The 26,072-nt window shown below is 50.4% G+C and overlaps 11 protein-coding genes across 11 annotated transcripts, besides 1 other annotated feature; 5 read left to right on the top strand and 6 right to left on the bottom strand.

Annotated features, from left to right (window-relative positions):
• Positions 1 to 26,072: part of a sequence feature (contig 1.51 915..1114266(-1)) that runs on past both edges of the window.
• ANIA_03056 (small subunit rRNA maturation protein TSR4) lies at positions 278 to 1,748 on the bottom strand (the record flags this gene model as incomplete). The annotated part of the gene is made up of 2 exons (XM_655568.2): positions 1,503 to 1,748; positions 278 to 1,438 (listed from the first exon to the last, which is right to left on the bottom strand). Exons 1-2 carry the CDS (start codon positions 1,629 to 1,631, stop codon positions 278 to 280), a joined length of 1,290 nt encoding a protein of 429 aa, XP_660660.1. The 5' UTR covers positions 1,632 to 1,748.
• Positions 1,916 to 3,753, top strand: ANIA_03057 (putative prenylcysteine lyase; the record flags this gene model as incomplete). Its single annotated transcript, XM_655569.2, has 2 exons — positions 1,916 to 2,194; positions 2,246 to 3,753. Exons 1-2 carry the CDS (start codon positions 2,038 to 2,040, stop codon positions 3,751 to 3,753), a joined length of 1,665 nt encoding a protein of 554 aa, XP_660661.1. The 5' UTR covers positions 1,916 to 2,037.
• ANIA_03058 (glycine hydroxymethyltransferase SHM2) lies at positions 3,424 to 5,968 on the bottom strand. Its single transcript, XM_655570.2, has 4 exons — positions 5,836 to 5,968; positions 5,720 to 5,770; positions 5,259 to 5,623; positions 3,424 to 5,202 (listed from the first exon to the last, which is right to left on the bottom strand). The coding sequence occupies exons 1-4, from the start codon at positions 5,869 to 5,871 to the stop codon at positions 4,239 to 4,241; spliced, it is 1,416 nt and encodes a 471-aa protein (XP_660662.2). The 5' UTR covers positions 5,872 to 5,968; the 3' UTR covers positions 3,424 to 4,238.
• On the top strand, positions 7,653 to 9,457 carry ANIA_03059 (protein pgmA). Its single transcript, XM_655571.2, has 3 exons — positions 7,653 to 7,754; positions 7,823 to 9,143; positions 9,205 to 9,457. The coding sequence occupies exons 1-3, from the start codon at positions 7,724 to 7,726 to the stop codon at positions 9,413 to 9,415; spliced, it is 1,563 nt and encodes a 520-aa protein (XP_660663.1). The 5' UTR covers positions 7,653 to 7,723; the 3' UTR covers positions 9,416 to 9,457.
• Positions 9,516 to 10,488, bottom strand: ANIA_03060 (tubulin-binding prefolding complex subunit YKE2). The gene is made up of 4 exons (XM_655572.2): positions 10,413 to 10,488; positions 10,113 to 10,308; positions 10,001 to 10,061; positions 9,516 to 9,949 (listed from the first exon to the last, which is right to left on the bottom strand). Exons 1-4 carry the CDS (start codon positions 10,471 to 10,473, stop codon positions 9,890 to 9,892), a joined length of 378 nt encoding a protein of 125 aa, XP_660664.1. The 5' UTR covers positions 10,474 to 10,488; the 3' UTR covers positions 9,516 to 9,889.
• On the top strand, positions 10,665 to 12,553 carry ANIA_03061 (AAA family ATPase VPS4). The gene is made up of 4 exons (XM_655573.2): positions 10,665 to 11,215; positions 11,289 to 11,621; positions 11,674 to 12,124; positions 12,177 to 12,553. The coding sequence occupies exons 1-4, from the start codon at positions 10,917 to 10,919 to the stop codon at positions 12,396 to 12,398; spliced, it is 1,305 nt and encodes a 434-aa protein (XP_660665.1). The 5' UTR covers positions 10,665 to 10,916; the 3' UTR covers positions 12,399 to 12,553.
• ANIA_03062 (protein pcpA) lies at positions 12,946 to 17,001 on the bottom strand (the record flags this gene model as incomplete). The annotated part of the gene is made up of 4 exons (XM_655574.2): positions 12,946 to 13,462; positions 13,528 to 16,044; positions 16,072 to 16,352; positions 16,402 to 17,001. 4 exons carry the CDS (start codon positions 16,999 to 17,001, stop codon positions 13,237 to 13,239), a joined length of 3,624 nt encoding a protein of 1,207 aa, XP_660666.2. The 3' UTR covers positions 12,946 to 13,236.
• ANIA_03063 (putative regulatory factor Sgt1) lies at positions 17,340 to 19,446 on the top strand. Its single transcript, XM_655575.2, has 3 exons — positions 17,340 to 17,639; positions 17,694 to 17,893; positions 17,947 to 19,446. The coding sequence occupies exons 1-3, from the start codon at positions 17,375 to 17,377 to the stop codon at positions 19,315 to 19,317; spliced, it is 1,836 nt and encodes a 611-aa protein (XP_660667.1). The 5' UTR covers positions 17,340 to 17,374; the 3' UTR covers positions 19,318 to 19,446.
• ANIA_03064 (AMMECR1 domain-containing protein) lies at positions 19,891 to 21,094 on the top strand (the record flags this gene model as incomplete). The annotated part of the gene is made up of 2 exons (XM_655576.2): positions 19,891 to 20,435; positions 20,525 to 21,094. 2 exons carry the CDS (start codon positions 19,891 to 19,893, stop codon positions 21,009 to 21,011), a joined length of 1,032 nt encoding a protein of 343 aa, XP_660668.1. The 3' UTR covers positions 21,012 to 21,094.
• ANIA_03065 (calmodulin-dependent protein kinase cmkB) lies at positions 21,485 to 23,082 on the bottom strand. The gene is made up of 4 exons (XM_655577.2): positions 22,835 to 23,082; positions 22,657 to 22,747; positions 22,262 to 22,592; positions 21,485 to 22,197 (listed from the first exon to the last, which is right to left on the bottom strand). Exons 1-4 carry the CDS (start codon positions 23,012 to 23,014, stop codon positions 21,585 to 21,587), a joined length of 1,215 nt encoding a protein of 404 aa, XP_660669.1. The 5' UTR covers positions 23,015 to 23,082; the 3' UTR covers positions 21,485 to 21,584.
• Positions 23,775 to 25,600, bottom strand: ANIA_03066 (uncharacterized protein; the record flags this gene model as incomplete). Its single annotated transcript, XM_655578.1, has 5 exons — positions 23,775 to 24,002; positions 24,054 to 24,154; positions 24,211 to 24,610; positions 24,659 to 25,327; positions 25,385 to 25,600. 5 exons carry the CDS (start codon positions 25,598 to 25,600, stop codon positions 23,775 to 23,777), a joined length of 1,614 nt encoding a protein of 537 aa, XP_660670.1.

Below are 26,072 nucleotides of genomic sequence, written 5' to 3'. Positions count from 1 at the left end.
TTCTCCTCATTCCATCATTCTATACCTACCTACCTACCTACCTACACACCTACCCACAAGGACACTCGATTTCCTCTATCATGTATCTACTATAGATCTGAGAGATATCCTGTCTAACATTCCGCGATGATACCAGCTGACATTGCCAAAAATCGCACAGCTGTAACAGCTGATCCTGTCTCAAGCGGTAATTTCCTCAAATTTAAAGGTCTATAACGATCTCTATCATCAACATAAGACGTAATCACATCACATAATTCTCCCAGATCGAATGTATCTATTTAGCAGCCTCTTCCCACTGCACGCCAGCCCATTCCTCCCTGTACCCAACCGCTCCAATTTCCTCCGGCCCACAATTCCTATTACAAACACCCAGAATGATAGTCCCCCACTCCATTCCGCCATCATCCTTCCCAAGTCCAACCCCCTCCCTCCCCTCCTCAAGAACACTAATCGCATGCGGGACAAGCTGCAGTTCGAACACTCTTTCACTGCTGCAATACTGACACCGTGGCATACGACTCGCACCGCTCGACTTCGTACTGACTTTGGCAGCAGAAGGGGTAGAGTCATGCAACAACTTTCCCACGGCATCGGTATGCGAGTATAGCAAAGGGGTACCGCGGAATTCATAACGCAGAACTTGCTCTGGATTATGACCGAGGCGGGTAGAGAACTTGAGGAAGGCCTTGTCGAGATCCGACTCGAACGCGTCTTTTGCATCTGCGCCGCCGCTACCCCCCTCGGCGTCTTCGCTCGTATCAATTGTGACGTTGTCAGGGATTTTGGGGGTCGGCGGGCGCGAGAGAGTTTCGCCTTCTGCATCGATGTAGAAGTTTGTGTAAGGCTCTGGGAACTCAGAGCGTGCCGGCCAGGGAGTTGGTGGGCCAGCTGGCTCGGCGGCTTGAGTGGACGGAGGCGGCGAGGAGACGCGGACTTTGTCTGCAAATGATTCGGAGAGGGTGTTGGGGGTTGATTTGAATTCTGTGGCTGACGCGAGAGGAGCAGGTGAATGGCTAGCAACAGGGGCAGCGAACGGATTGCTTGATTGTGTAGAACCTGAAGCCGGCTTTGACGAGAAAGGGTTTGCGTTCGCAGAGACGCTCTTGGTGAGAGTTGAGCTACCAAACAGGCTTGCACCAAGATCCGGCTTGGGTGCCTGGGACTGTTCGACCACCTTCTTCTCCGGTTCCTGCTTCTCAATCTTTTGCGGCGCCTGGTGGCTCTTGTGTAGTCTTGTCGCGCGCAGGGCTCGGATGCTGCCTGCTTTTCGGTTGCATGCTTTGCGGGGACAGGAGAAGATGTACAAGCGTCTGTCAGCGTCGGGGAAGTGCTCATACAGCTCGCCGTCTAGCTCGAGGAGGAGGAGCATTGTATTGTTGCACACTTTGCATTTGGCGAATTCGCCGGAAGGCGGGGTAGATTCGTCCAGCCATGTCTGTTTGTCAAAACGGTGAGTATAAGTGATTTAGTGAAGACTTGTCTGCGCGTAGTTAACATACTGGCCAACCACCGATATGGGTAACAGTGTCCTCAATCATCTCCTCCGAGGCGTATCCCAGCACGACTCCAGTCTCAGTGTAGTCCCCCTCATCCTCAAAGCCGGAAGAGTCGCTGTCGTACGGATCCATTGCGGTGATTGCGAAATAAAATGAACACGGACAAAACACCAATAATCCGGGAGTCGGTTTCAGTTCAAACTGATCCTAATTGGCCTTTCAGAGCTGCAAATATAGATAGTACTGATCGAGAGTCTGCTGTATAGAAGAAAAAATTTATGGATTGGGCGATAAGCGATACGGCGCCTGGGGTGAAGCCGCTATTCCACTTTTGGATTAGCGTCCTATTCGCGATACTTCATCAGCTCACTCGACAGTCTCAACATCCATCCAATTCCCCTCATCTAGGCAGTAATCATCGCTTCAATTCATCGGAGAGCTCACATTGTGCTTTACAGTTTTTGAGCTGAGAGTCTGAACTTAATATTGGGAGAACGGATCAGGCACACAGTTTGACAGACTTACGCTAAGCTCTATAATGGAGCCCTTCTTGAGAGGCAACTTAAGATGGTGCTTATGGATATGGGCTCTATGCTATGCCACGGCCGTAGCATTTAATCCTCTTTCCAAGCTCCGTGGTACACAGTCACACCTCAACTCGGTTGAGGCAGGCCCAAAACAGGTTGCGGTGATTGGTAAAGATCTCTCCCGTAGAATAATCAGACTATTTACTAACAAGGTGATAGGTGCTGGGGCAGCTGGAGCGTCTACCGCATACTCCCTGCGGAAGTACGCAGACTCATTCGGAATACCTGTCAACATCACTGTTTTTGAACGTGCTTCTTACATCGGGGGCCGTTCAACAACAGTTAATGTATTTGATGATCCAGCTTACCCTATCGAACTCGGCGCGTCCATTTTTGTTCAAGTCAACTATAATCTCGTCAACGCCACCAAGGAGCTCGGTCTTGACGTCAGGGGTGCCAGCACTGAGCGCCCTGGTGATACCGCAGCCATCGGTGTATGGGATGGAAAGGAATTTGTCTTCGTGATGGAGGACTCTTCCAGCTGGTGGAATATTGCAAAACTTCTCTGGCGCTATGGATTGTCCCCAGTGCGTGCCCAGAACTTAATGAAGGGCACCGTCAATAAATTTCTTCAGCTCTACCAGGAGCCGTTGTTTCCTTTTAAGTCTCTCACTGCTGCTGCTGCCTCGGTTGGTTTGCTGGATGCGACGTCTACAACTGGAGCAACGTTTTTGGAGAAGAACAATGTATCGCCGGGTTTCTCTCGTGACTTGATCCAGGCAAGCACGCGCGTAAATTATGGGCAAAATCTGCCTTTGATCCACGGTCTCGAGACCATGGTGTGTCTGGCCACCGACGGCGCCGTGGCCGTTGAAGGAGGCAACTGGCGCATCTTCGAGGGAATGCTGAAGTCCGCGCGCGCGAACGTGCAATTAAACCATACGGTCACCTCCATTACCCAGAACAAGGACAAGAGTGTTACCCTCGATTTCAAAGACGAGCAGAGCATTAAACAACAAAGAGCCGACTTTGACGAAGTCGTGATAGCTGCTCCATACCAGTATTCTGGCATCAATATCTCCCCAGCACCCAAACACACCCCAGACACCATCCCCTTCCACACATTACATGTAACCCTCTTCTCTTCTCCACACAGATTATCCGGCAAATACTTCAACCTCAAGAACCCCTCCGATATTCCCCCGGAAACAATCCTCACTACTCTGCCACTCGGAAGTGACCTCGGCAACGCAGAGGAGGGTGTCGGACCAGCCGCCTTCTGGAGTATCAGCACCCTACGCACCGTAAAGGCACCCTCAACCTCGAATCCTCCCGAGGATCGCGAGTCCGAGACGAAGCACTATGTCTACAAAATCTTCTCGCCCACCCGCCCCAACGAAGCATTTATTCGAGAAATTCTGGGTCTAGAGCAAAAGAAGATAAAGAAAGCTGGGTATATTACTGATCTCCCCAAGGAAGACATAAGCTGGTCATACGAAAAACTTTGGCACCCCTATCCATTCCTTTACCCTCGCGTAACCTTCGAGGATCCGCTTCTTGCGCCGGGAATTTGGTATACAGGCGGCATTGAGAGCTTCATCTCCACAATGGAGACGAGCGCTCTTATGGGGAAGAATGTAGCGGCATTGATGTCGCAAGGTTGGCTTGATAAAGGATTTGTTGATTCTCCTGTTGTTGAGGATGAATTGGGAAGGACAGAGCTTTAGTTTTGGACCTAGTCATATTGCTATGTATGGATGGTAGTATAGTCTATCTGCTATTGGCTTGATATTATTGAAGAAGTGCGGCAGTATTTCCAAAATAACACATTCAAACACTCTCAGGGCATAATGTAGTTGAACGTTTCGACGACGTCAATCCATTCGTCATATCATTAATTTGTAAAAGGCTATCTGTATAAAGCAGGCATTGAAGCCAAGGCTGTTTTAAAGCCTATAAAAGGGCAAACTTTTCCTGTTGAAGAAGGTGTTGAATAAGCCATCCCAGTGCTATGTTGATTCTCATGCTCATGCATATCCATATCCCGTGACCCGCGTAAGGTTGAAAAAGCAGACCCGTAACCCCAAAAGCACTCCGCAACCCAGTTTTATGCGCAATGATGTTGAACTCGTACAAGCGTAATGAAACAAAAATAAAAGACTAAAGAACAAAAGAAAATTGGTATCATATCCAAGGTTAGGGCCTCAACCGCTTAGACAGGGAGAGGGAAGGTGCTGGCCCACGCAGCGATCTCCTTGCGCAGGTCGTTGATCTCAGGGACGGTGCCGGAAGCAACCTTGGCCTTGAAGTCCTTGAGCTTGTTGGCATCCGTGGGAAGTGCGGCCTGCACGGACTTGCAGATGTTGATGGCCTGGTCAATGTAGCGAGCGATGCGCTTGAAGTCCTCCTCGCCCATACCACGGCTGGTCATGGCGGGAGCACCAATGCGGATACCGCAGGGAGTGAGAGCAGACTTGTCACCAGGGATGGAGTTCTTGTTGCAAGCAATGTTGATCTGCTCGAGGACGGCTTCGACACGGGCACCGTCGAGAGACTTGGGGCGGAGATCCACGAGTACCATGTGGCTGTCGGTACCGTCGGAGACGAGCTTGTGGCCAATGGCCTTGAATTCGTTCTCAAGGGCCTTGGCGTTCTTGATCACCTGCTCCTGGTACTGCTTGAACTCGGTGGTAGCGGCGTACTTGAGGGCGACAGAGAGAGCAGTGATGGTGTGGTTGTGGGGACCACCCTGGTGACCAGGGAAGACGGAGAAGTTGATGGGACCCTCGAGGTCATACATGATGTCCTTACCAGTCTTGGGGTCAGTGCTGCGGACGCCCTTGCGGAAGAAAATCATGGCACCACGGGGACCGCGGAGAGACTTGTGAGTGGTAGTGGTGACTACATCGGCGTACTCGAAAGGAGAGGGGATGACACCAGCAGCAATCAGACCGGAGATGTGGGCCATGTCAACAACAAGGTAGGCGCCAACCTTGTCAGCGATCTTGCGCATGCGGGCATAGTCGATCAGACGGCAGTAGGCAGAGGTACCGGCAACCAAAATCTTGGGGCGGTACAGCTCAGCGTTGGCTTCAAGGGTGTCGTAGTCAATAATACCGGTCTCGAGGTTAACGCGGTAAGGGAAGGTCTCGAAGTAAGTAGACACAGCAGAGATCCTGCACAATCTGAGTCAGCTACATATCCGGGTCCTGGGAATGACTATTGCACTTACTTCCTGGAAGGAGTCTGATAACCGTGGCTCAGGTGACCACCGTGGGGAAGGTCGAGACCCATGAGACGGTCATGGGGGCGCATGAGAGCCTGGTAGACCTGCAAATTGGCCGGGCTGCCACTAAGGCACTGAACGTTGACACCCCACTTATCGGCGTCGAGGTTGAATGCCTTAAGGGCACGGGACTGGCAGAGCAGCTCGATAGCGTCAATGTGCTGGTTTCCACCATAGTAACGAGCACCGGGGTAACCCTCGGAATACTTGTTGCACATGGGAGAACCAAGAGCATCGAAGACAGCGCGGGAAGTGAAGTTCTCCGAAGCAATCAAGACAACAGATTCACGCTGACGTTGGATCTCATTCTCCTGTAAAAGACACAAGTCAGAGCTGTCCACTAAAAAAAAGCCCCACAATAATTCATTGTGAGAGCAGAGAAATCAAAGCTGTAGAAAACCACATACCATGATCTTAGCGACCTCGGGGTCAGTGTCGACGAGGCGGTCCTCCATTTGCTACACCGATGAGTCAGTTATGTGCACGAATAGATCGAGACTGAACAATGGCTTGGATAACTTACAGCCCGGTGGGCATCTGACAGAGCGTAGGTGGCCATTGTGAGATGTATAGAAATGAAATGAGTATGAAGGAGAAAATGACAGAAGCTGGGATGAAGGAGTAATGGGGAAGAGGAGGGAAAACTGAAGGATAAGTAGAAAAAAAATGATGGTGGGGTAAATCTGCCTCAGAAATCTGGACTTTAAAATCTGACGGCGGCGAATCGGACCGCGATATCGGAGTTTCCTGCCTCACCGGCCGCAGTTCTCGGAGAATCTACTCCGCCTCGATTATGAGCTACAAGTAGGCTTATTTTCCATTGTATCAGGAAGATATTCAAAATTGGTTTGCTACAGGCTTTACGTAGAACGGTCGCACGCCGGGAACAATGGGGACCGCGGTGGCTTTGGAGGGGCACCCTATCACCCTTCGCGGCAAAACTCATTCCCAACCAGTTCGTAGCTATTTGTTTTGATGCTTAGCGAAACTCGTCACTTGCCTTTGGGCTTGAGTAGGGACGGGACATTGAACATATGCTTCCACAGCAGTTGTTTTGCTCTGCCCAGTCTTCACAAAGACTGATGTTGTATGCCACCTGTCCGCCTCTGTTGCTCACTATCTAGCAGACAGTTGCCGGCCTTTGCTAAACTATGCTCAAGGGCACTCGTTTCCCGAGCAGGTTGATTTGCCCTGTCTCCAGCTGGTGCCAGCTTCGAAAGCGATGGTAGCACATGAGGATGTCATGACGGTGGCCTACCCTGGTCATTTTTAGGGACAGCTCCCATAGTCGACCTCCGCGAACGAGGAGTACGCTCGCTTCTCAGACTTCAGGGACCAGAGGTGTTGGCTCCTCTCTCAGAACGAGCCTTGTCCGCTTTCCTTCCAAGGTCAAAAATAACGGACTTTAGCCTTGCAATCTTGTCCTCAAGGTCCCGAATCTCCTTTTCCTGCTCAGCCACGCTACGGTCCACATCTGGTAACCCTTCCACAACAGCTTGCGCTTTTTGTATCCTGATCTTGATCGAACTGACCTCAGTCGGTAGGTTCTTAACGTCCAGTGGGGGAAGCAGGTTCGAGCCCAATGCCGCGATTTCTGCTGCGGTGGAAGTACCGGGGGCTGAAGGAGACATAGGTGCTAGCAATTCTGCATTGCTATTCTCATTGCCGACGGCTGGAGTCGATTGTTGGTGTTGTGAATTGTTTTGCTCAGATCCAGCAGCACCACCATTTCCGCTACTGACAGCCCCTTCCGGTGCTGCTTGAGGTGAGAGAAGTCGAAGAATCACGCCATGTAGCGGAGGGATGAAATCAAAAGTCTGTGGAGGAGGAAAAGGAACTGCTTGCGACGTCGTAGGCGCGTCGTTGATTATTGCTGGTGTCGCGGGCGCGGACGACTTTGGTCCTGGCGTTACGGCAGTCGGCGACCTGGAGGCCATCACGGGCGTGGGGAAGCAACCGATCCGAGGTGAGTTGACCCTGAGAACGAACCGGAAGAGTGAGAAAACTAATGATTGGGCTTCAGGTAACAAGGGCCCAAGGGGATGCTGACTGTTCCGAAAGCTGGGGAATTGTTTAGGGAAGAGCCGGAACGCGGTCGAGAACGGAAGAGCGACAGCAAAAATTGAATGACGTACTTCGTAGAAAGCGCGGGAAAGTAGCCCAGAAAAACGCCGGTTTCCCAAAGCGTCACCGAAGCCCCTCCATCTCCATACCCGTACTATTCTTTTGTTGTGCTCACCGGGCAGCCTCGACCTCTTTCCCTCCGCTTCCTTATTTTCTAAAATTTTCTACAACCATTATTTCTACATTTCACAGTTCTGTAAGTGTCTCGTCTCTCTCAATCGCATCCGCTGTACTACAGATGAACTGAACTGACCATCTCAAGGATCATTTGAGCTAGATATTTCAAAATGGCCAAGGTTGACCAGAAAGTTGTTCTGAGTATGCAATTCCTCCTAATCAGTACCATACCGCACGTTTTCTTGAGATCGACTAACATAGCATACTAGTTGTCATCGACGGTTGGGGTGTCGCCGGCCCAAACTCCCCCAAGGAGGGTGATGCCATTGCAGCCGCTGAGACCCCGTTCATGTCGGGTTTCGCCGAAGAGAACTCGAAGACAGCCCAAGGTTACACGGAGCTTGATGCTTCTTCGCTCGCCGTTGGTTTGCCCGAAGGTTTGATGGGTAACAGTGAGGTGGGCCACTTGAACATTGGTGCCGGCCGTGTTGTCTGGCAGGACAGTGTGCGCATCGACCAGACACTTAAGAAGGGGGAGCTGAACAAGGTGGAGAATATCGCTGCGTCGTTCAAGCGTGCTAAGGATGGCAACGGCCGTCTTCACCTTTTGGGTCTCGTGTCTGATGGCGGTGTCCACTCCAACATTACACACCTTATCGGCCTCTTGAAGGTTGCCAAGGAGATGGAGATTCCTCAGGTCTTCATCCACTTCTTCGGTGATGGACGTGATACCGACCCAAAGAGCGCTGCCAAGTATATGCAGCAACTTCTCGACGCCACCAAGGAGATTGGCGTCGGTGAGATTGCAACTGTTGTCGGCCGCTACTACGCTATGGACCGTGACAAGCGCTGGGATCGCGTTGAGATTGCCATCAAGGGCATTCTTTCCGGAGAAGGCGAGGAGAGTTCCGACCCCGTTAAGGCTATTGAGAAGCGCTACACCGAGGACGAGACCGACGAGTTCCTTAAGCCCATCATCTTTGGTGGCAAGGACCGCCGCGTGCAGGATGACGACACCCTCTTTTTCTTCAACTACCGCTCTGACCGTGTTCGCGAAATCACCCAGCTCCTTGGCGACTACGACCGCTCCCCCAAGCCCGACCTTCCCTACCCCAAGAATATCCACATTACTACTATGACCCAGTACAAGACCGATTACACCTTCCCTGTCGCCTTCCCCCCACAACATATGGGCAACGTCTTGGCTGAATGGCTCGGCAAGAAGGACGTCCAGCAGTGTCACGTTGCCGAAACCGAGAAGTACGCCCACGTCACTTTCTTCTTCAACGGCGGTATTGAAAAGCAGTTCCCTGGTGAGGTCCGCGACATGATTCCCTCACCAAAGGTTGCTACCTACGACCTTGAGCCCGAGATGAGCGCAGAGGGCGTAGGCAAGAAGGTGGAGGAGCGCATTGCCGAGGGCAAGTTCGAGTTCGTCATGAACAACTTTGCTCCCCCTGACATGGTTGGCCACACTGGTGTCTACGAGGCTGCTATCAAGGGTGTTGCTGCTACCGACAAGGCCATTGGTATCATTTACGAGGCCTGCAAGAAGCACGGTTACACCCTTTTCATTACTGCTGATCACGGGTAAGTTTTGCAATCCAATCAAGATACTAGTATAGAATCAAACTAACAAACCCAATGTTAGAAACGCTGAGGAGATGCTTAACGAGAAGGGTACTCCTAAGACATCGCACACCACCAACAGAGTTCCCTTCATCATGGCCAACGCCCCCGAGGGCTGGAGCCTCAGGAAGCAGCCTGGTGTCCTTGGAGACGTTGCGCCGACCGTCCTCGCTGCCATGGGTATCGAGCAGCCCAAGGAGATGTCCGGAGAGAGCCTGTTGGTCAAGGCATAGATATAATAAAATATAGATTCTTTGCGCACGCTAACTAGAAAAGCTTTATGAAGAAATGAATAGTCACGGAGTTTTTGAATCTAAAGTTTATATTCTAAAATCTCGGGGTAATTCTTAATGTTATGGTGCATCAATGATTGAAGCATCTGAACTGAGTGTACTCCCTGAGCCTTGCCCTCACAAATACAGCCAGGGCTCCATATCCAGCCAGGTACATCGAAGTCTTCCTTTCTGAGGCAGTCCTGCGTGACTGCGTATTCAGCCTCCGATAGAACTACAATCTCGACCCACGGCTCCCCGCTGAATCGCAGGGACAACGTATCGTGCAGACCCTTCAGCTAAGTAGATTATGCGAGCAACCTTGGTGGCTCAGCTGGTGTTCATACGCTGGGTATCACGTCCTTTATTCCACACTACTCTCAAGCGCTAGCTCGTCTCGACCTCTTATCATCTAGCTTCAAGTCAAAGCTGGGTTCAAGCAGAAGCAGCCGCTGCAGCGGCCTGTTGTTGGATCTGACTCTGGTACTGGACAATCTAGTCAATTGGTTAGACTAAGTTACTTTCGCAATCAGCCATAATACTCACTTCAGCCCGCTTCTTATCGCTCTTATCCTGATTTTCCTTAATTTGACCCTCGATCCGTTGGCTAGGCGTAACAATTAGTAGCGCTCTTCATATAAATCGCCATGCAACGTACATCTCCTTTTCAATAAACTCCAGACGCCCATTAACAGCCATCAATGCCTCAGTCTTATCTTGCTTTAACAACACTGGCCCGATGAGCTTGAAGATATTGGCGTCATCATCAAGAGAGTTGAATTCCGCTTGGACGCTCTTGTTTTCCTGCTGTTGCGATTCGAGCTTTTGGCGCGCATCGACGAGGCCATCTAGTTCTGTATAGAGTCCTGTCAGCCATTGCTGCCTTTGGTGTGACGTTCATGTCGAGGGGACTGGGACCCCGCTCCGCTTTGCAGAATGTAACGAGATAGAGACGTACCCGTTTGGAGAGCCTGGTATTCATCCGAAAGGGCCTGCATCTGCTTTTGCGGATCTGCCATGGCTGCTTAAGAAAGAGAGTTATCCAGTAAAGTGTTATGCCGTCAAAAGAAAAGGTGAAAATCAATAATGAAGAGCGGCAGAAAAGCGCCAGAAGGCTCAAGAGCAACACCAACTCCAAGGCGGCGTTGTCCAGAGAGATCGATCACCACTCGCTCCGGCTCCCCACCCCGATCTCTGGTCTCATCTCCACGCAGAGAACAAAACAGCGGCCTTCTACTGTTTATCAGTTTACTCCTTCTAGTGTTTACAAATTCCACTCATTTAAAGAAATCCTCGTTGCCTAGTTGTTCCGACCAGCAACCCTTTGCTTTCCGCCGTATCTCTCGTCCTCTCCAACTCCCCGCTGCCGCCCTTTCTCTCGTCGCTTGCCTCTGAAACCTGCGGCCCTGGCTGAAGCACTTCGATAAAATAATATACGAGCGCTTGGATAAATATAGCGAGAATGAGCAATACCGACTTCCTTGGCCGAGCAATCGACACGGTCAAGAAGGCCATCGAGAGCGACAATGAAGGCGAGTACGAGAAGGCTTATCAGCAATATTACTCTGCATTAGAGTTATTCATGCTTGCGCTGAAATGGGAGAAGAATCCCAAGTCCAAGGAGATGATTCGCGCTAAGACGGGCGAGTACATGGATCGCGCAGAGAAGCTGAAGAATCATCTAGCCTCGCAAGATAGTCGGAAAAAGCCGAGCGCGGTGGGCGCCAATGGGAAAGTGTCGCAGGGGAGTGGTAAAGGCGGGTATGTTCTACTTATCAATACTTCCAGGGGGGTATGCTCGGTAGCGCTGATGCTCTTATTTCTTTGCTGGCAGAAAAGAGGATGATGACAATGAGGACGCTGATTCGAAGAAACTGCGATCCGCCCTTGCTGGCGCTATCTTGTCAGAGAAGCCGAACGTCAAATGGGAGGACGTTGCAGGTCTCGAGGGTGCGAAGGAGGCGCTGAAGGAGGCTGTCATCCTTCCTATAAAATTTCCACATTTGTTTACAGGGCGACGGCAACCGTGGAAGGGCATCTTGCTTTATGGGCCACCGGGTACTGGAAAGTCGTACCTTGCTAAGGCTGTCGCGACGGAGGCAAACAGCACATTCTTCAGTGTCAGCAGCAGTGATTTAGTTTCGAAATGGATGGGTGAGAGTGAGAGGTATGCCGCCGAATCGTCGACGACAGTTCTGCCGCTAACTGAAACCTCATAGGCTCGTGAAACAGCTCTTCAATATGGCCCGGGAGAACAAGCCTGCCATCATCTTCATTGACGAAGTTGATGCACTTTGCGGCGCTCGTGGAGAGAACGATTCCGAGGCCTCTCGCCGCATCAAAACTGAACTGCTTGTCCAAATGGACGGAGTAGGCAACGACTCCAAGGGCGTCCTTATCTTAGGCGCTACAAATATTCCTTGGCAGCTAGATGCGGCCATCCGCCGAAGATTCCAACGACGAGTGCACATCAGTCTTCCAGATATTAACGCACGCATGAAGATGTTCATGCTAGCTGTTGGCTCAACTCCCTGCCATATGACACAGGCCGACTACCGGTCACTGGCAGAGCAGAGCGAAGGCTACTCCGGCAGCGATATCAGCATCGCCGTCCAAGATGCACTTATGCAACCCATTCGTAAAATTCAAACAGCAACACACTACAAAAAGGTAACCGCTCTTGGCTCCAACCCTATCAGCTCAGAACTAATTCAGGTCCCAGGTACTGCATGAAGGTCAAGAAAAGCTAACACCATGCTCCCCTGGTGACAATGGCGCCATGGAGATGAGGTGGGAGAACATCGAGGCCGACCAATTACTAGAGCCTCCTCTCGTGCTCAAGGATTTCATCAAGGCCATCCGCAATTCACGACCGACAGTTAGCCAAGAAGACTTGAAGAGGAACGCGGAATGGACACAAGAGTTCGGAAGTGAGGGTGCTTAGCCCTGTGCACCCTTCTGAGGGCCCATCCCGTACCCCATGTCCGCTTGAATCCAATAGACTATGTCTCTAAACGAAGCCGCTGTCAAGGTCCCGTCTTGTTGAAATTCGCAGATGCTACACGTCTTCCTCATAACGCGCGACTTAAATGACCGCCATATAAATACCTTCCACCATTGACCATTTATTCTTTTTAAAGCTGTTTTCCCGTTCCTTCATGGATGCTGCTCCCCCCCCCCCACCTTTCACTTTACATACCGATTGAGCGTTATTACTGTTGGATGAGACTACTTAGGCAGGCGAGGCGTTATATGTATGACCTTCTATCTATTCCTACTACCACTGCTTGTCGTTCCGGTTCGCTTTGTGGCGCATTTGAACATTGTCTAAAAATACTGGCATTGACAAGACTTTGTATACGTCTCTCTGCCTCTCTTAGGTCATGATCTCGCGATTGGCCAGATGCACTCCACAGTGCGGGTTAACACCCTAATGTTCTAGATGTAAAACAGCAGGGGCACAGCCGCGGGCCCGACTTCCAGCAGGTGTTGGAGACAGGTAGGCAGTTTCAAATTTCTCAGTCTATGTATACAGCGAACGTCCAAACAAAGCTCCTCGTAAGCACCCATGAGCTCTCCTGAACAAAAGGCAGTCACCAATCATGTCATGCAATCCTAAAAGACGCCTACTCAATAGACAAAAAGGCCAAAACCGACAAACCACAATCATCGCTGGGGAATCACTTGCAAAAAAAAAAAAGAAAAGTAAACGAAAAGGAGAGGGAAGATTCCAATTGCACATCAGTTGCAACGCAGGGCAGATAGAAGCAAGAGAAAGTAGTTTACTCCTTCGATAACTCCCTTCTCTTCATAACCTCATTCTTCGCCCGTTTCAGGCCCTCGCCTAGCTTCGTCGTCTTCTTCCACTCACGGCTCATCTTCTGCATGCGGACGACGGCCTTGACCATCGAAACGGCGGTCTTCAACTTTGCCTTCGGACTGCGCAGGTTGCTGCGGTCACGTGCTATTACCCCCATATCCGAGATCATGCGGAGGTCGGCTTCGTTACTAGAGATCGAAACAAATTAGTATAAGTACGTGCAGTTACAGGGTAGTTTATGAGAGCAACATACCAAGCAATACGAACACGCTCACCAAGTTCCATTAATCCCTTGCCCCAGGCTAGATCACGACGGAACTTCTCCTCCCTTTTGAGCCGTGCACGAAGCCAGAGAATTTCTTTGCCTAACCCGAGCATTTCCTTTTCGTGTTTGGTTTTGTTCTCTCCCTTGGCCCTTGCTTTCTCCATGGTTTGCTTATAGCGGTCCTGAAGGGTGTCAAGTTCCTTGAGTGCCGCATTGGCCTTTCGGGCGTAAGAAGCTCGCTCTTCGCGGACGCGACGGATCCTGGACTCTGCGTCGTTCAGCTGAGCTTCCTTCTCCGATACCTGGAGAGCCAAGGACTCGGCCTCAAGAGTGGACTGTTTGAGTAGCTCGTGCAGGTCTCGTTGGTCTTCTTCGCGCATCGCAGCTCGTTCAAGGTCATGGTTCTTCGATTTCAGTTCTCGCAAGGCACGGTGAGCATCTGAGAGCTGCTTCCGTAAGGTCCGGACATCCTGCTGCAACTTATTTGCCGGCGATGATGATGGGGATTGAGTTTCGAATTTCTTGATCGTGGCATCGTGCAGCTCCCTCTCAAGCTCGACAATTTTCGTTTTGTAGGCGCGAATAGAAGCTTTTTGGTCTGTTTCGCGTTGAATTAACGCTTTCTCCCGTTTGCGTACTTCATCTAAACTATGGCGCAGCATCGATAGGTCTGCTGCAGTTGCCGACTGCTCCTGATTTGCTGGCGGCTGTTGCTCGAGACGCTCCTCCAGCTCATGGATACGTCTCTCGAAACGCTGGAGCTTGCTTTTGGTGAGTGCGAGTTCCCGATCTCTTCCTCCAGATGCGGATTGCAGTTTGGTCTGGAGCTGGTCGATTTCGGCAGACAACCGGTTTTCCTCCAAAGCGGCTCTCTCAATTTCAGAGTTCAACTGGTTCTCAAGGGATTCCTTAGTCTCCAGAAGAGACATTTTGTCTTCCTTAAGTCTCTTGAGTTCAGTCTCCATTCGCAGAGATGCTTTTCGGAGCTCAGTCTTCTCTTTATCGAACCTGGTGTCGCTTACCTGGTTCTGGACTTGTTCCAGCTGCGCTTGAAGCTCATCTCGCTCAGCCTCAATCTCGGCCTTGACAGTTTTCAGGTCATGCAGCTCAACATGCGCGTTAGCTAGTTGGTCCCGAAGCTTCTGCTTATCAGCGAGTAGCTTCTGCACTTGACTCTCTTGCTCAACGGGCCCTTTTCGTGTGTGGGCTTTAGTATATTCTTGTTCTTCCTCCAAGCTTGACTGAAGAACGACTACCTCATCCTCCAAGGACTGTACCTTTTCCTTAAGGGTCGCTTCTGCACGTCTCGCAAGGCGAAGCTCTTCTTTGACAGACAGGAGCTCGTGTCGTAGCTCATCAATTGCATCTCGCTTCGCTGACAAGTCATCATTTAACTCCTTCACCTGCCGGCTAAGGACGGCTTCAGCATTAAAATGCCGCGCCTTCTCACTATCGATGACTTCTTGCAGTTTTGATTCTTTTCCTGTGAGCGTGTGTTCCACCTGCTCTAGTTTTTCAATGGTTCGCTTGAAGCCTGCTGCTTGGTCCTCTGCCCTGTCCTTTTGCACTTGCAGATTACGCCTCAAACTTTCCCATCTATCTTGCTCAAGGGCAAATTGGCCTTCCTTGTCTTCAATCTCATGATGAAGTGATTCGATCTCTTCTTGCAATCGCTCGATGTCCTCCATATATTGTGAGCGCAAATTTTCTGCATTCTCAGCCGCATTTTGTTTGACGGTGTCGAGTGACTCCTGCAGCTCGCGGATATTAGACTGTGCTTTGGCCAATTCGTTCTGCAAGTTGCTGGACTCGTCTGTTAGGGCGTGGTGTCGAGTGTGAAGGAGAGCTTTCTCGTCCGTTTTACGCTGTAGCTCATCATGCGCTTCCTGAAGCTGGACGTTGAGGTCATCTCGTTCCTGGCGTGCTACTTCACGCTCTCGTCGAACTTGGGTAAGTTCTTCGAGCAATCTCTCCCTTTCACTATCCGTGGTCTCGCGGGAATTCTGTAATCGTTCTTCGAGGTCGTTCATTTGTTGGGTTTTAGACTCCAGCTCTTCCTTGAGAGTACTGTTTCTTTGGCGGAGTTCCTTCACTTCCTCCTCCAATTGGCGAGTAAGCCCCTTTGTGCTGATCGACTTGTTCGACATCTCGTCGTGCAGTTCTTGAAGGTTCTGCTCCGCGCGTTCTTTTTCCTCCAAGGCCTGTCGTTCAGATGTTCTAGCCTCTATGGCATCAGACTTCGCTTGGTCAAGAGAGTCTTGTAGCTCCTCCAGCTGTTCTTTTGCTCGTCGGAGTTCGGTTTCCAGCTCGGAAAGTGAGTCTTTCTCTTGACTGTCTCTGTCTTTCAGCTCCTCTATCTCTTCTTCACGCTCCTCGATTGTTCGGTCTTTCTCCCTTAGAGATGCTTCTAAATCCTCGATATCGTCACGGAGTTTGTCGATTTCTTCTGACCGGGAATCCCTGGCTTCCCTTAATTGTTCTTGCAGTTCTTTCACGCGCTGGTCCCTGCTCTCAAGTTCTTCCCTCATCAACTCCATCTCGCGTTGTATTGTCTCGTCTGTATGTTTTCTGCGCATCTTTTCTTTGAAGTCCTGGAATTGTTGGCGATAGGCTTCCAGATCACGTTCGGCTTGTTGAAGGCTCTTTTTATACCGTGATATGTCGCGTTGCATCGTCAATTTCGAGATTTTGAGTTCGGTATTCTCGTGAAGCGCCGCTTGATTATAAGCCGGCCCAGCTTTCTCTAATTGTTCTTGAAGGAAGTGAATCTTCAGTTTCAGACCGAAATTGTCCTTGTCCAGCTTATCGATTATCTGCAAAGGTTACCAAATGTTCGTAGCCTTCTGTGGTGTATTTGCCTACCTTCTCTTGTTCCTTGAGTGTCATATTACTTCCGTCGCCCAGAACCCCATTATCTCTGCTCGTGAGTCCCGGGAGTGGTGTGCCAGCCACGCTGCTGCTGGCCACTTGCGGAACTGGCGTTGGTTCGTCAGCTGTCGCATCCTCTTCATCAATCCCTGTCATTTCCATGACGGTTAATCCTGGGGTGTTGCCATTGCTCCGGTAGCCCCCTCTCGCGTAAGATGGGGTCTTAGGTCCGCCCGTCCCTCTCGTCGTAGACACATTCTTCATGTAATTGTTCTTCATCGCACTCTTCAACATTGGTGTAAATTCGCCCTTTGCCCCCATTGTTGGAAGTTGCCGCGAATTTAACGCGCTTCTGGTTGATTTCGTGCCGGCAGTCGCACGCGGAGTATTAAGTTTTGATCCCGCAAAGCTGCGCCCGCGGCCGTCGCCTAGAACCTTAAGAACATCTTCATCTTTTGAGGGCGTCTGGAACGAGTTCTCTACTGAATCAAGCGCCGATAGGTTGTGTCTTCCGACGCTGCGGTATCCATTCGTCAGGTACGTCGCGTTTCCGTCAACCTCGGTGCGCGGGGTGTCGATGTACGGGTAGGCCATCTTCGGAGGGAAAACGCGTAATAAGATGCTGTACTTTAGTAGCTCAGTAATAGTCCAAAAGTCTCCAGCGTGCAAACATCCCCAACACCGCGAAAGAATGCGTTATGCTCTATAGCCTGAAGGAAGACGCATTGAAGATGGACGTGTTTTGGGCGGTGAGAATAGTTGGCCAGCCGCGCTGCGAGCTTGTTGATATCTAACCGATCTTGGCTTAGTATAAACGGACTGCCAATGTTTATATCGGACCGGTGATTTTCCGTGTCCTTTGTATGAAGTCATACCGAATGGTAATTTTAGCTTGACTTTTTTAGTTGCCGCAAAATAGAACTGTGAATAGCTTCTGTGCGAAGAGAAAGCTTATGACGCGCAAATCATGGCGCCTATGTCGCAGGAGGATATCGAATGGTTTAAATCCACCTTTCGCCCCATCCCAAAACCTGAACTGCCCGACGACTGTGTCGAATACTCCTTACACTACATCTCTTCAAACCCCGCCCCCGCCCTTGTCGACGAAGCCACAGATACTCGGGCGCGCTTGACTGAGGTGCAGAAGTCTGCAGCCGAATTGTCGAAACAGTTACTAAAGGATTATATCTGGCAAAGAGAGGCATTTCGTCTTGAAGCCACAAAGAAAGACGGTACGCACTTGATGCGGCTTTCTCCCAAGTCATGTCTAATGAAATCATTTTTAGGGACAACGATCCTGAGCGGGCGAACGAACTTTGGGGACTCAGTTGAGGATGAATGGGTAATCGTGTATCTGTTGCGCGAATTGACAAAGAAGCATAAAGACATTTGGGCTACGGTGACAGACAATGATGGGCAGTTTCTCCTTGCAGAGGCGGCGGGCGCATTGCCCTCCTGGCTTGAGCCAGAAGTTGCAGACAATAGAGTAGGTTCTCAGTATGATATTTACTATTCTAGGGTATATTCTAAGGAAAACAGGTATGGATACATCAAGGAGACCTCGCCATAATAAAGCCGAAGAACGAAAAGCGCAGCAGAGTGACGGAAACCATATCACTGCTGGAGGCGAGAAGCATAATCAAAGACGAACCCAATCGACTGATGCACTCAACCATGATACAAGAGGAGGCGTTCTACCGGTTGCGAAATTATCCGAAGCAAATCAGCGAGAACATGCATTCAGCTCTAGTAATTATACCTCGCAAGGTCGCCTTCCTTCTGCACCAAAAGCCGGCCTATATATCCCCCGCTGTTGAAGCCTTCTACCTTCGAGATCCTATCGCGTTGAGGCCTTTGCGAAGCAAAAATACAGATGACTTGATATTCAGACCCGAGGATTTCGTTACAGTGAGCACCCGGTTCACGCGGACTGGTTATGCACAAGTCAAGAGTCAAGACTTCCCAGCTCCAAAGTCGTGGTTAAATAAACTGCCATCTACTGAGGATCGAAAAGTGTATGACCGTGCAGATACTGGAATGAAACTAACTTGCGGCTTTGAGATGCTTCTGTCAGATCCGCAGAATCAGGATAAGGCACTAGTACGGGAAATGAAGCTTATACTTGAGGATCTAGAGACTGGCGATGAGAGTTTGCCGACTAATGAGGAAATACAAACCTGGGACAAGCGTGAAGACGACGAAAAGTGGCTAGATATAAGCTTTGAAGATCTGGACACTGAACTCAAGGGGAAAGACAAGGGGAAAGGGGCGGAGAAACCTCAATCTGCGGGGGGGTTTGGCGACGCAAACGCTCAAGAAAACCTGCAACGTATTGTTGCTCAGTTCGAAAAGTTCTTAAATGACGACTCAGCTGGCTTCGAAGGGGCCGACTTTATCGACGACTTTGAGACGGATTCCGACATCGAGGAGGATGAGGAGGAAGATTATGGTAGTGAAGGCGAAGACAGGGAGGCGTCCTTTGACGAGGAAGAGTTCTCCAGGATGATGAAAGAAATGATGGGCATGCCGTCAGGGCCATTAATGCCTCCGCTCAACAAACCGCCGAAGTCATCAAAGGCTGTTAATCGAGTAGAAGAGCTAGATACGGACTCCGAGGACGACACTGAGCAGATCCAACAGCTTGCGAGCGAAATGGAGGCCGAGCTTAAAGGAACGGGTGTTCTCGATCTGAATCGTCCTAGCGATGTCTCCAATGACAAACGCGCCGTGACTCGAGGGACAATTGAAGAGGCAAACAGCGATCCAGAGTCCGACAGCGAGGACGTCAACATCAATCTTGTGAAGAATCTTTTAGAGAGTCTTCAGGGACAATCAGGGACAGCAGGCCCAGCCGGGAACATGCTCTCCATGATGAAATTGCCAATGCCCAAAGATGATCGCCCACGATGATTCAAAAACTGCCTATTAGTTAGGCCGTGGTGTCTGCACTTCAGTTTCTCGAACACTTGGTGAGCTCTGGACATGTAATATTCAATAAACCTGGATAATGAGTGCATTTTTCCGACGCTTTCAAGCTATCTCTGGAAACAAGAGGTGTGCGGAGAAGACCCTGCGGAGAAAGTACATAGCTGACGATAAGCGGTATCAGTCACGTGCAGGCCCCCTTAACGGGGCGGATTGGGGTCCCTCCCGCCTCGACCGTCTTTCAACCTCCTTCTCCCCTCTTTCCACCCCACCACGGTTCTAGTACTGATAAACTTCGAGAGGTGCGCTGCGCTGCTAGACGTGGTTAACTTGAAAGTCAATCCTACTTCTAGCGGCTCGAGATCCTTATAGACTGCACTTCTTTCGGATCTACCTGGGCCTTAGTCCGGTCCCAGCCAGGGTGGTGGTGGTGGAGCCACGGTGTGATGTGGGTGACATACATGCACCTCCAGAACGTATATAAAGCGGCCATTTCAGTCACAAACAGAGAGTTATTGCAATCGAGTGGTTTCGGCGTCTTTGTACCTATTTCGAACCATGGCAACTCCGGCACATTGCTTTTATTGCTTCGAGAGCCTGGCTGCTTCGTACGAGGGGAACGACCCTATTAGCCTTGCTGCTGTTGAGGAGTTATGGGAAAGATACGAGCAGTGCAAGAAACTTTCTGAGCTGCAAGACTACGACTCGCTAGCCCCAGGGGAGGACGACACTCCCCCTCAGCAGCCTGTAAACGATAGTGAGGATTCAAGGCAGACCACCTCTCGCCCTCAGACTATAAAGCTCCCGAGTATCGACCGCCTCCAAAACCAAGCGGCATCTGACTCTAGCGTATCCACAACACCGTCAGCGATGTCTAACATATCATCAAGCTCGATTTTCTCGAGCGCTACTACATCCAGCTCTATATCTTCACAGTCCGACACACCAGCCGGGCATCGACAGCGTCTGAGCGAGCAGAAATACCCTCTATTCGTGACATGGAACACGCTGTCAAAGAGCGGTCGCAAATCCTTGCGTGGGTGTATCGGCACGTTTGAGGCGCAGGAACTCTCCCACGGTCTAAAATCCTACGCTCTCACATCGTATGTACACCGATACACCCACTCCCAATCAAACAACATCCTTCATCGTACCTAAGCAGAGAAAAGAGGAACTAACTAACCACCAACAGAGCGTTCGACGACACCCGCTTCTCCCCCATTCCAAAGTCCCTAATCCCCTCCCTCTCCTGCTCTCTAACTCTCCTAGGCTCATTTGAACCCTGCACAAGCGCTTTAGACTGGACATTAGGCACCCACGGCATCCGGATTTCATTCATTCACCGCGGCCGCCGCTTCGGAGCTACATATCTCCCCGACGTCCCCGTCGAGCAAGGCTGGACGAAAGAAGAAACCATAAAATCCCTAATGCACAAGGCTGGCTGGGATGGGTCATCGCATCAAGAAAGCAGCTCGCACCGGCGATTTCTGCGCGGCAGCAGCAGTAACAGTAGCAACACTCGCAGTGGGTCTTCGAAATCAGAGCCATGGGAGCAAGTCTCGGATTTTCGGACCGTGAAATATCAAGGTCTCAAGGCTTCTGCCGATTATACGCAGTGGCAGGAGTGGCGGGAGTGGGTACTTTCCTTGGATGATGGGAGTGGGAAGTTGTTGGCTTGATCATGGCTTATCGCCGTTCTGTTTTGTCATATGTTAACCATCTCGCGATGTAATGGCAAGAGCATATGGCTTGTTACTTTTGATAATTCATACAGCTTCCGATGGGGTATCACACAGTTATTCTCTAGTTATTATTAAGGACATTTTGAGCTTACCCTATGTCTATGATGAGGTCGAATATCAGAATATCCTCACAAAACATACACTCTAAGAAGACAATAGCTAACCAACCAAAAGATCACCAAAGAAATCTTATGTGAATGAATATTTACGGTAGCATAATAACACAAATCCCGAACTTAGTATATTCCTATCGCGGCCATTTTCTGTGGCCAGTAAGAACACCTTCAACAGACAGTAAGGTGGCAGCCCCTGGCTGCAAGGAAACTCGGAGAGGGCATCAGGAGGATGTCATTAATGGATAACATGGGAAAGAGGGTATCGCTATATCATAGGCAGATAAGTAAATAGGTGTGGCAAGTCCGCGAATCCGGTTCACGCAGTGGTACTTATGTTCAGGTGCTGTCAATATAATCGTATCATATCATATACACAAATCAGGTGCAGCTCAAGTCACCGTTCACTCCGCGGCGCAGTCCGACTCCACAACCCAGCAACAGTCTCCTTGACTTTCCGCTCCTGTTCTCGAATCTGCTGCTCCGTCTGGCCGCGCGCATTACTGCGACTATCAATCTCCATAGCATCTTCATTCTCCCGCTCACGTGGGGTAGTCCTGTCTTCTACGACTTCACTCCCGTTAACGTGCTCAGGCTTGGGATCAACACTCATTATACCATCCATCATGAGACCGCCGTTCTCGCGGAGCTTGTTGATGGCACGGACGGTATCGATAGCCTTGTGCAGCGTACGGCGGGCATTGAAGTTCTTCTTGATGTTGGGGAGGAGATCCTCGCCAGAACCGAGGTCGTCTGTTGTGTCGTAGGGCGGATTGATCCAGGGGTGCTGGAGGGCTTGGTGGGCGGTCATTCGCTTCTTGGGATTGACTGTTAAACAGCGCTTAATGAAGTCACGGGCTTCTTGGGAGACGCCGCGCCAGTACTCAACTGGGGTAAATGAGAAGTTTGCAGTTGCAATGGCCTGCACTTCTTCAAGGTTGGTTTCGCGGTCGAAGGGAGTGTAGCCGCAGAGCATGAAATAAGTGATAACGCCGATGGCCCATATGTCGCTGTGCCATCATTCGAGTTAGTTGCCGATGCTTGGCTAGGGCGGGTCTGAAGGGTAAAACCTACACAGGCTTTCCATGACCGCTTTTATCAAAAATCTCGGGCGCCATGTATCCCGGCGTACCACACGTCGTGGTAAGGACATGAAGCTGCTCCTCGTCCATGATCCGAGATAAGCCGAAGTCCGCAATCAACAAGTCTGCGTTGTCCTCAGGCGTTCGGAAAAGAAGGTTCTCCGGCTTAAGGTCCCGATGTACGATGCCGTGGTCGTGTAGATATGCCACCGCAGACAAGATCGCGCGGACGAGGTCAGCGGCATCGGATTCATAGTAACTCCCTTTTCGACAGATGCGATCGAAAAGCTCTCCGCCTAGCGCAAGGTCCGTCACGAGATATACTGCAGAAAAAGCGAGCAGTTAGCGCCTTCACAGCCCATCTTATCCTTCGACCGGAGCCCGTACAGTTATTCATCGTCTCAAAGTAATCCACCAGTGTCAAGATGTTCTGGTGTCCTGTAGACACTTGTTTCAAAATCGCGATCTCATTCCGAACCTATATTACCTTAGCCGACGCCTGAATTTCAGCTTCGCCGGCCACGACACTCGACCGTAGGCGGCAACAGTTCCCTAATGAGCGTACCATATGTTCCCGACCGACCATCAGTCGCTTATTGATCACCTTAGCTGCATAGTATTGTCCGGTATCGATATGTACGCATTCCTTCACGACCGAGTAGGAGCCCGCTCCTAGGGTCTTTCCAGTCTTGTATCGGCAAGGTTGGACCTTGGGCTTCTGGCCCGGCTGGACTTGAGAAGCCATTACCTAAAGGATAAATGGCTCGTATCGGTCGGTCGGTATCGGTGGGTTTGTTTCAGGAGAGGGAGTTTGGTAGAGTTTCGAGGCGGGTTGAGAATATCACGGGGTAGAAATCGCACTATCCTATCTTTCAGGTGGGTCAGAAGGAGACGAAGCAAAGAATACAAAGGAACAGTAGGCGACAATATATAAAAGCTGAATAGAGAATAAATTGGGCTTCGACGATAACAAGCCAACAAACGCGAACACTAGCAGAGGCTCAAAGCTGCAGTCCATAGGCACAGGGTCTTTGGTGAAAGCTCACCTTCACGAGGCTGACTTTCTGCGGGGTCCTCTGCAATAAAGCCGGATATGTGATCGACTCAACTCTCGACCGGTAGCAGGATACGATGAAAATAATAAAAGGAGAGCAATATTCGAACTAGTTCACAACAGAAAGAAAGGAAGCTCGATATGGATGTTGCCGAGGAGTGTCAGCTGGAGTTCAACTGATGTACGGTTCCAGCCCGTGGGAGATCTACACTAGGCGGGGTACAGTATGGCTTCAGCCTTCAGGCCTGAAAGACCGGATTAATTTACAACGCCACGGTAAAGAGGATCTTTACCTTAAATCGGCTCATAATATAATTCTTCATCGACTTCGAAAACGGGAAGAGATCTTCCCTTCTCTATCGACCAAAGGCTAACTCTTTTTACGCAGTGTCGCATCTATATATTCTATCACAGACACCGACATCCACGCAGAATCATCTTCAGAACGATCTTAATGCGCAGACCGAAAATCCAGCCTTTTATTCCCTTCGTCCTTCGTCGTCCTCAGGTAATTATCCTTCTCCTCAGAGCTCATGGCATTCCAGATTCTGTCACGCGACTTGTTCCGCCAGATATAATAACACTTGATGAAAATGGTCATGACCACGTTCCAGGCAACCAGTGCAAGGAGGACCTTGTTTCCTCGACGGTAGTACGGCTTATCGTCTTCGCGGTAAATCTACAGGAAGGTTAGTGGACTTTTTTGAGTGGAAGGAGAAGATGGACTTACGTTCGAAGAGATGATCGAACTTGCCTGACAGATCATGTTATACAGGGCACTACCAACCGTCCTTGTGCGGACACTGCCTGCGTTGCGAGATGTGAGGCTGACTGTATCGATTTGTTAGGAGTAGTGACAGATATCCCGTCAAAGCGAGGCGACATACCATTGATAGAATGGATATACGGAAACCCGATCAATAGCACTGTAACAGCATACCAGCTCCAGGGACTCGCCGAAGACGGCATCAGCTCCAGAGCCAGAAGCAGGGGCAGACACCAGAAAGAATAGAATCCCACCACTGCCATCCGATTGTTGATTCTTTCTGAGACCCACGACCAAAGGACAAGCTGGATCAAGAAGAGCACATACGCAGGGATGGTCAGCAGATTCGTCTCAAAGGTGTCGAAGCCCAGCGACTTGAGATTGAGCGTCAGATACGCCGTGACCGGGCTCGTGGGGATCAGCATCGTCAAACTGATGACGTACAGCGGCCAAAGATCGTAGTCTGTCAACGGGGCCCAGAGGAGCTTTAAAGTCAGACCTTGACGGTTGTGCATCCCGCCCTGTACACATTAGTATCGGAGTCAAGTAGAGGTGCTTGATGAGCATACTTTGCTTGGGTCATCCCTCAGCACCCGGTTGACCATAATCACCTCCTCTCTCTCACTGAACCACCCATTGCGCCCTCGGAACCAGCTCGCCGTCTGCGTCGGTCCTGGGGGAAGATAGAACCACGAGACAAAGCCCACTACCATCGTCAATGCCCCCTCCAGCGCAAACAACCACCGCCATCCCTCCCAGCCTCCAATGGACCGCATATGCAGGATGCCAAATGCCAAAAACGCGGCCACTATGTACGTGAAGTGCGAGGCGCAGTAGAAGAAGCCGACCCGCATAGGTAACTCCCGGTTCGTGTAGAAATATGACAGATAGAGCAATGCATCAGGGATGAATCCGCCTTTAACGAGACCGAGCAGCGCACGGGTTGCATAGAAACTCTTCTCCCCGGAGATCAGACACTGGAGAATACCGATGAGGCTCCACGCCATCATCTGAATGGGGATCCAGACGTCTGGACCTAGTTTTTTCGAGATCATCTGGGAAGGAACCTCAGCGCAGAGAAAACACAGGTAGAAGATCATCTGGCCGTAGTTGTATTGGTTCGTGGAGAGGCCCAAGTCGTTGAGCATCCCGTCACTTAGGGCTTGCGAGATGTTGCCCCGATCCAGTTGCAGGGCAAAGAACATGAGGCAGACCCAGGAGCAAATACGGTAATCGAGCTGTTGCTCAGTCAGGAAAAGGAAGTTCGAGATCTATATCCGGGTTGAAAAATGTACCTTTCTAACCAACTTCTTCTCCTCCTTCTCCGTCCACTCCGCACTGGGATCATACCGGTGGCGCCCTTCATACTCGGGAATCGGCTCGTAGAGCTCTGTTGAACCACCGCCGACAAAGGCATCGCCTTCCTTGTGTTTGAAAGTCTGCGGAAATTTCTCAGAGATGGACTCCTGGGCCTGCTTGAAGGCTAGAACTGGCTTCTCCTTCTCTGTCATGGCGAACCTGAAGACGTCCGTCGAATTGGAGCTGCTTTTGCATCTTGAGCGGAAGCTCACAATTTATTCTTGCGAGATACATTGAATACGTGCAAGTAAATCGAAATGATGCCATAGGTACGCTGGAGTACAATGGCGTGCGATACCCTAAATACGTGCCATTCGGATCCTGTTTGAGTGCGATCTCCGCGGACCTTGACTGCTTGCCACGCGCAAAAAGACCATGCTAGCAAATCTTGGGCAATCAGTCGCCGCAGAAATATTTGTGATAATGATTAAGGTGGCTTTGTGGAAAGCATTGCCCAGACAAATATCAAAGACAATAGCAGAGTGTTAGGGTTATGCAGTCAACGACCCTCGGATCCCTTACCCACGTATCTAACTGCCCAGGTATAAACCGCTACGCCGAGCTTGTAATATGTCAGAAGAAGTTACATAATGATATCTCATTATAAGTATGCTGTGTATACGC

This window comes from Aspergillus nidulans, chromosome VI (assembly GCF_000011425.1).
Source record: "Aspergillus nidulans FGSC A4 chromosome VI".
In the NCBI taxonomy this organism is placed as follows: Eukaryota; Fungi; Ascomycota; class Eurotiomycetes; order Eurotiales; family Aspergillaceae; genus Aspergillus; species Aspergillus nidulans.
The sequence above is the reverse complement of the archived record's forward strand: the minus strand, read 5'-3'. Positions and strand labels throughout refer to the sequence as shown.

Bases quoted from the DNA above. Each gene is read 5' to 3' on its own strand.
- ANIA_03061 (XM_655573.2), top strand. From the start codon at position 10,917: ATGAGCAATACCGACTTCCTTGGCCGAGCAATCGACACGGTCAAGAAG. The intron at 11,216-11,288 runs GTATGTTCTACT...CTTTGCTGGCAG, and splicing joins CAGGGGAGTGGTAAAGGCGG to AAAAGAGGATGATGACAATG. The intron at 12,125-12,176 runs GTAACCGCTCTT...TTCAGGTCCCAG, and splicing joins CAGCAACACACTACAAAAAG to GTACTGCATGAAGGTCAAGA.
- ANIA_03060 (XM_655572.2), bottom strand. From the start codon at position 10,473: ATGGCAGATCCGCAAAAGCAGATGCAGGCCCTTTCGGATGAATACCAG. The intron at 10,062-10,112 runs GTACGTTGCATG...TGTTACGCCTAG, and splicing joins GAGTTTATTGAAAAGGAGAT to CCAACGGATCGAGGGTCAAA. The intron at 9,950-10,000 runs GTGAGTATTATG...CCAATTGACTAG, and splicing joins GCGATAAGAAGCGGGCTGAA to ATTGTCCAGTACCAGAGTCA.
- ANIA_03058 (XM_655570.2), bottom strand. From the start codon at position 5,871: ATGGCCACCTACGCTCTGTCAGATGCCCACCGGGCT. The intron at 5,624-5,719 runs GTATGTGGTTTT...TGTCTTTTACAG, and splicing joins CCGAGGTCGCTAAGATCATG to GAGAATGAGATCCAACGTCA. The intron at 5,203-5,258 runs GTAAGTGCAATA...CAGATTGTGCAG, and splicing joins TATCAGACTCCTTCCAGGAA to GATCTCTGCTGTGTCTACTT.
- ANIA_03063 (XM_655575.2), top strand. From the start codon at position 17,375: ATGGCGCCTATGTCGCAGGAGGATATCGAATGGTTTAAATCCACCTTT. The intron at 17,640-17,693 runs GTACGCACTTGA...AATCATTTTTAG, and splicing joins TGAAGCCACAAAGAAAGACG to GGACAACGATCCTGAGCGGG. The intron at 17,894-17,946 runs GTAGGTTCTCAG...TAAGGAAAACAG, and splicing joins CAGAAGTTGCAGACAATAGA to GTATGGATACATCAAGGAGA.
- ANIA_03065 (XM_655577.2), bottom strand. From the start codon at position 23,014: ATGGCTTCTCAAGTCCAGCCGGGCCAGAAGCCCAAGGTCCAACCTTGC. The intron at 22,593-22,656 runs GTACGGGCTCCG...CTTTTTCTGCAG, and splicing joins CTTTGAGACGATGAATAACT to TATATCTCGTGACGGACCTT. The intron at 22,198-22,261 runs GTAGGTTTTACC...ATGATGGCACAG, and splicing joins AGCGGTCATGGAAAGCCTGT to CGACATATGGGCCATCGGCG.
- ANIA_03059 (XM_655571.2), top strand. From the start codon at position 7,724: ATGGCCAAGGTTGACCAGAAAGTTGTTCTGA. The intron at 7,755-7,822 runs GTATGCAATTCC...ATAGCATACTAG, and splicing joins TGACCAGAAAGTTGTTCTGA to TTGTCATCGACGGTTGGGGT. The intron at 9,144-9,204 runs GTAAGTTTTGCA...ACCCAATGTTAG, and splicing joins TTCATTACTGCTGATCACGG to AAACGCTGAGGAGATGCTTA.